The sequence below is a fragment of the Bidens hawaiensis genome, unplaced genomic scaffold, assembly GCF_021521415.1.
Source record: "Bidens hawaiensis isolate Kalapana, Puna unplaced genomic scaffold, B.hawaiensis_p1.1 tig00022884_1, whole genome shotgun sequence".
Classification (NCBI taxonomy): Eukaryota; Viridiplantae; Streptophyta; class Magnoliopsida; order Asterales; family Asteraceae; genus Bidens; species Bidens hawaiensis.
Window position 1 is genome coordinate 268,519 of NW_027493574.1, and position 6,967 is coordinate 275,485.

At 32.7% G+C, this 6,967-nt stretch overlaps 1 protein-coding gene across 1 annotated transcript; it reads left to right on the plus strand.

Moving 5' to 3' along the window:
• Window positions 1-2,118: 2,118 nt before the first annotated feature.
• LOC143566397 (U-box domain-containing protein 45-like) lies at window positions 2,119-4,931 on the plus strand. The gene is made up of 2 exons (XM_077053121.1): window positions 2,119-2,342; window positions 3,869-4,931. Exons 1-2 carry the CDS (start codon window positions 2,266-2,268, stop codon window positions 4,683-4,685), a joined length of 894 nt encoding a protein of 297 aa, XP_076909236.1. The 5' UTR covers window positions 2,119-2,265; the 3' UTR covers window positions 4,686-4,931.
• Window positions 4,932-6,967: the final 2,036 nt, after the last annotated feature.

Sequence of the window (6,967 nt, forward strand, 5' to 3'; positions counted from 1 at the left end):
CACATAACTTAATAACGGGTCAATTTCAGTTAAGAATCTTAATCTTCATTATGTTATTATTCAAAACTTTATGCTCGAATCCATTTCTTACTGTAAAAAATTATTTGGAATGGAGTACATGTATGATTATTAGAAAATGATTTATAGTAGTAATACATTTATATTCAATACATAATCAATTTTAATTGCTAAAATGTAATAAATAAGATATCTATATAATTCTCCTCTTTACTTGGATCAAATACAAATAAAATAAGTATGTGAACTGTACGTATTAAGAAGTGTAATTATATATATATTGTAGTTAATTATTTACATAATTACACTATTTGATTAGTGTAGTTAGTACGTTTTTTTAGTTTGAACATTAACTTTTCCCATCATTTCCCATTTCCCATAATTACAAGTTTTTGTTTGGTATGTTAATTTTAAAGTAGTTATATCCAACGGATATAATCTGATTTTTATATGTATTGATTGGTTAAAGGAACATTTGTAAAGCGTTGGTGGGCAACAAGCCAACAATACATTTGTGTACTGCTTTGCTTTCATTGACAAAGACTGTTGAGATTAAGTTACATAAACATCACCAAACAACTAATAAAAGGTTTATTGTTATTTTAATAATACATACATGATTGTAACTCTGTTTTTGTCTATATATAGCTACAACTCTCATATATTTCATTCTAACAAATTTAACAAAGAAACCTTTTAAATATATTGAAATAATATTAGATGATTAAACATGTATAGTTATGTGTTCAATGAGGTAGCGGTAATCAAATTAGTAAATTTTATATTGAGCTTAAATTAATGAAAAAAATTGGGTATTTTTTTTCCCACAAAAATAGATGACCAAGCCTAAAAGTGATATCTATTTAAAGAGCCAATATGTTTGGTAAACATTGTGTTGACATAAACGTCGAACTCAAACTTTCGGCCCCGTGTAAGTGGGTGTTATTGCCAATCATTCCTTGTTTTTTTATCGTAGTAACATTTGACCCCAGATAGACTGCTAACCACTTACTATTATGTTAGTCTAAAATCGATCATGCCAACTAGCAAAAAATATTGTAATGAGAAGTTGTAACATAAATAAAATGATATTTGTATTTTTTTTTCACACACTAAGACAAGACACACAAATACTATTGTTGCTTAAAACTAGTACGAGAAATTCTGAAAAATTGGAAGAAGAACTCTTACACATTATTCTATTCATAAAACCAAAAGACGAGAACTATTACTCTTTCACCACGCCCTTTTCTTTTTCATAAATAATCATGAAGTTGATATAATATTTCAAAGGTTGAGGTAACAGTACAAAAAGTACAAAAGGTTTTACTAAGTTAGAAATAAATTTATATAAGACTGTTTAGAATTCCTTATTTAAGCTTCTCATAAGTTATAAGTTACAAAGTTATAATTTATGGGTTATTTACTCACAACCTTTAATTTTTTCAAATTCTTTATAACTTATCTATATTATTATATATAATATAGGAGAGGGCAAATTAAGACGCTTATGATTAAGTAATTTAAAAATGAGTGTTTAGGGCCGTTTGTGACGGTTTTTAAGTCAAACATGCGAGCCAAGCTGCTAGTAATGATTATTTGTCGTCCAAAATAGAAACTAAACCGTTGAAAATTGAAACCGAAAGTTAAAGAAAAAAACCAACCATGAAACCTAACCAATTAACATATTTAAACGGTTGTAAAGTTTCAAACCAAACCATAAACACCCATAATTATTACGTGATTACTAGAGTCTGGATTCAAACACCTGTCACATCACAATTATCACACCCTTCTAGCAACTTATAAATCATAAGGATATTAAATAAGCAAATCCCAAACACCCCAAAATATGATTACCACAAGTATAGAAGCTTATAAAGTTTAATATATGGTGTCTGTTTTTTCATATTATAAATTTTAAAGTTATAATAAACAAATATATATATTCTATAAAAAGAAAAAGCCGTTGATAATAATAACTGTTGCTTAACGCCAATCTCTTTTAAACCCCCTTCACTTAATTTCATCCAGTGCCAACTCCCCATGGATTCAAACACCACCACCACCATCACCGGTGATCATACTCCGACAACCTCCACCATCGACCGTACACTTCATATCATCCAACAACACAACCATGATACGTTTTCAAAAATTCAAGCAGCTAAGGAAATCCGAAAACTTACCAAAACATCACAACGCTTCCGTAGACAATTCTCTGACGCCATACCTTCCCTTGTTTCCATGCTACGGGATCCGTCTGTTGAAGCGAAAGCTGCAGCTCTTCTCGCGCTGCTTAATCTCGCCGTCCAAGACGAAACGTACGTTTTGTTTTTTTTTTACGACAAATTTGTGTTATATATGAGACTTAAAGAGTTAAAGGCTTTGCCTTTGACACCGGGTTGGTAAGATGAAACATAAGTTAATATTATTATTTGAGTCAAAGTTCAGTTTTGGCTACAATTGCCACTTTAGTCCAAAAAGTTATTTTTTTCTGCCAAATACATTTTTTGGTTTGCAATTTTTTGGCAGGCATGTTGTGGTTTTTATATATATTTTTTTAAATTACTAGTTTCCCTAATAAACTTTAATCCAAAAGTTTATTTTTTGCCGTTTCAGTTTTATTTTTTTCGCTACTTGTTCGGTTTTGAATGAATGGTTTTTGTTGGCCGTTCAAAAAAAAAATTTAGCTGACTAACTCTGACAAATATTTCTGTTAACCATAGGGATGAAAACCGAAGTTTAAATTAAATTATTGGTGTGTCATTTTCTATGCTTATGTGTGCATATTTTTCTCAAATTCATCAATTCAAAGAAAAATGAGAGTGCAATAATGTTAAAAGTATTCTGTTTGTGGTTCTACTTTTTAATCAATCATGATTTTAATTGGTTGGTTGAGAAAAGTTAACAGATCATGTTAAAGAAGTATCTGAAGATAATATGGTTAATACTTAGTTTGTTAATCAAATCATGAATTTGACGTAATTTCAAAAAGAAAGCTGGTAATGGTATTACTACGGTTACTGTTTATGTGTCTTGATCACCAGTCACCAATATGGATCTTGCTTTCTGGTTGATTAATTCAGTTTGAAGTTAACTGCTTTAAAGAGACTGTTGTATGTCACTTTCTGGTGTCTGCTTTGCTTAGAGTTCATTAATGTATTGTTGAAGAAATCTTGAATTGTAAATGATCCTTTTAATGTATGATTGAATCCAACCGAATTAAAACCGTAAATTGCGTTTATAAATTATGTTCATTTTGTAAAAAATTTTGGGAAGTATTATTTTTTTTAAAAAAAAATTACAAGTCTGATGTTATTTTTTTCAAGAAATTGGCTGATTTGTTCGTTATGTGATTTCATGGGTTAAAACGAGTCATTTTTATAAACTTGCTAATGGGTCGGGTTGCACCGATAATATTCTAGAGAGAGTATATTATTATTCTTTACACGCGTTGATATTTGCAGCAAAACCCGATTGACTAACCATTGTATTTAATAAATGCAGAAAGATAAGCATGAATATAAGATAAATGTTTTTGTTCAGGAAATTGGTAGTTTTGTTTGTTCTGAATTTGGATCATTTTAGTTTCTACTCGAATTATACCATGGGTTCGGGTCAGGTTGCAGAAGATATGCCTGCTAGAGAGTATATTATTTATTCGGTACCAACGTTGATATTCGTAGAGAGCTTGATTAAGTTTAACTAACCATTTTATTAAATATTTACTTAGAAGATAAGCATGAAGTCAATGAATGCTTTTTAATTGGGCATAGAATCTGATACTTGATTAACTTTTCATAATTGTTCTTCATTTTTTTATAATTTTTTGATTCAATTTGTACAGAAACAAGATCAGTATTGTGGATGCTGGCGCATTGGACCCAATTGTCACAATTTTTAAATCAGGAATCATAAATATGCAAGAACACGCAACCGCGTTATTAGCCACATTATCCGCATCACCTGTCACAAGGTCAACCATTGGTGCATCCGGTTCGATACCGTTTCTAGTCGAGGTTCTTGATCAGGGGACCCCACAAGCCAAGGTGGATGCAGTCATGGCTCTATACAATCTTTCATCAGACAAAAACAACCTTAACCTCATCTTACAATCACAACCTGTTCCTTACCTAGTAAATATCCTTAAAAGCTCCAAAAAATCCTCAAAGATTTCAGAAAGATGCACTGGTGTTCTTGAATTATTGATTAGTTTTGAAGAAGGGAGGGTGTCACTAACTTCAGAAGAAGAAGGCGTGCTTGCGGTTGTGGAGGTTCTCGAGCGTGGGTCCCCCCAAAACCGTGAGCACGCGGCGGGTACACTTTTAACCATGTGTGAAAGTGACCGGTGTAGATATAGGGAACCAATACTTAAAGAAGGTGTTATCCCTGGGCTTTTGGAGCTTACGGTTCAAGGAACCGTAACCTCGCAGACAAAAGCCCGTACTTTGCTTCGGTTGTTACGGGAATCGCCGTACCGAAGATCGGAACGTGAGCCCGATACGCTTGAAAACATTGTGTGTGATATAATATCACATATTGAAGGTAAGGAACAGTCTGGGAATGCAAAACAGATGTTAGCAGATATGGTGCAAGTTAGCATGGAACAGAGTTTGAGACATCTACAGCGGAGACATTTGCGCGTAACGGGTTCTCATGATTAAAAAAAGTCGGTAATATGTTTTTTTCTAAATGTGGGTTTTGTTGGATCAGTTTAATGTAACATGATATATTATGAACATGTGGTGGGATAATATGTTGTTACATACTAGGAAAGCCAGTCCAGGCCTTTTGTGTTTGGTAGGTATCATGTGACTGGTAAGTGGTGAATGTTGATAAACTTGCCAAAATTGGTGTAGTTCATTGTAAATGTTGTGGAAGACTGAATAATATATACAAGGTTGGTAAAATATTATACCCGTGAATCTATTTAGTTACTTACACCAACTAATGCGTCTTAGTGTTGCATAAATTAAGTATTTATTCTTTACTATTTGGAGGAGTTCGGTATTTTTAACCTGAGGTGTTAAAGAAAGCCTGTTGGGCCACGTGTCGAAGGAATATCCGGTTTGTCCCGTCTGCAGTCGTCATAGTGGAGATCGTGAATGTCGTGTTGCGCAGAGCCCACTGCTTAGTACCATTGTCTCCCTTGCGTGTCCATTGTGGTGGTCCAATGCGTACCTGCTATACATGTGGCTCTTCCATGTTAGTGCATATGCCTGCACATTTATGATATATAACTTCTCTTTCGCGGCACTTTGAACGTATTCGCCCTAGATGTTCGCCAGGTGTGTTCCTTCTTGGCATTTTCCTTCATAGTGCTTGGTTGTTTTTAGTCATGAGTCTGGATCTGACCTGTATCCGGGTCCATATCTCATCACCTAGTAAGTAGTAAGAATAGTAAATATAGCATGTAAGTTATAGGTATTGGATCATTTCTGAAGTTTTTTACAGCGAGAAGTGCGAGAAATGAAGGTGTAACTCCGTTAATCCCTAATTTTACCCCATTTCTTATGTGTAGATGCGTTGTTTAGGTGCATATGTATGTGTGTAGGTACGTATGTTTGTATATGTGTATGTATGTTTGTATGTGTTTAGGTACATAAGTTTGAATGTGGTTCGGTACGTTTATATGTTTATAGGTTGGTTTGAATGTGTAATTAAGACATAAATACAACCAACCTACATATATGTATGTAACATCATATGAAATGGAGTGAAATTAGAGATTAATGGAGTTATACATTCACTTCTCACACTTATCGCTGTAATATCACTTCTCGCAAGATCCATCCCCGTAAGTTATATATAGTAGTTATTTACCGATTAAAACAAAATGTTTATATCATATACATATCTCAAACTCATCTATTATGATTGTGAAAAGTATTTAAGTTTCATTTACTTTGAAAGAAAAATGGCTCTATCTTTCGGTAAATTAATAAATAACTAATATATTTAAGAATAAAATGTTTGAATTGGTGTATAATAATATTCAAGAACACCTTTAAAACGTTTAGACTCTTCATACTAGACCTTGACTTTGCTGTGTTTTTGGACCACTAACTTATTAGTGGGCCTCTATCTATATGACTATATCTTTCATAAGGGAGGCCTGATTATTAGTATTAGCAATTACACATCATTACAGACTTGCTTTTCAAAAGAACTAAAGAAGTGTCTTTTCAAACAAAATAAACTTAAATCGACATAAACGTAATAAAAAAACTATTATATTATAGTAAAACATTCTCTCTTTTTTCAAATAATTTAAAAGCATTTCTTATAGACGAATATTCACAAATGAAAGAATGCTTATGGGTAGTTTACACGAAAATCGTTGTCGACGGGCTGGGTCAAAACATGTTGCGTAAACTAATTACGTTAAACCGTCACAAGGAAACATTTATCACTGGTGTAAAACGTCTAATCAAACTTCAAGAGCTCAATAGCTTAATGCAATAAGTTAAATCAAATTTCTTATGTTTTCCATTTGGTTTATAAAGACGAAATATTCACAGATGAAAGTATTCAAGATTTCTAAAGCTCTAAACCATGATACAAATTAGATTGTTAAATATCAAAGTTATCTTATTCTTAAAATCACTGTGTGTTTGAAATTGAAATCGTTAGTTTTTTAGAAGTGAAAATGCGGTGTCTTTTTATTGAGCCGGATAAACTATAAGTAGGTCGGCCCTCCCTTTATTGGGCCTTAAACGTGCATGTTCTGACTTCTGATGTTCTTATCATGTATGTGGTATTGTGTACTTTACTACTTGGGTACACACATCGGTTTTGGAGTAAGAACCAAATCAAGTTTGAAACCGGTTTCTAAGTGAAAAATGAATGTTCGATTTAAAACCAGTTTTTAACCGACTTGATATTTACCAGTTTTAATAGGGGAGTTCTTCGCTATCGGTTAAATCAAACAAATTTCATAGTCGAT

Bases quoted from the DNA above. Each gene is read 5' to 3' on its own strand.
- LOC143566397 (XM_077053121.1), top strand. From the start codon at position 2,266: ATGCTACGGGATCCGTCTGTTGAAGCGAAAGCTGCAGCTCTTCTCGCG. The intron at 2,343-3,868 runs GTACGTTTTGTT...CAATTTGTACAG, and splicing joins CTCGCCGTCCAAGACGAAAC to AAACAAGATCAGTATTGTGG.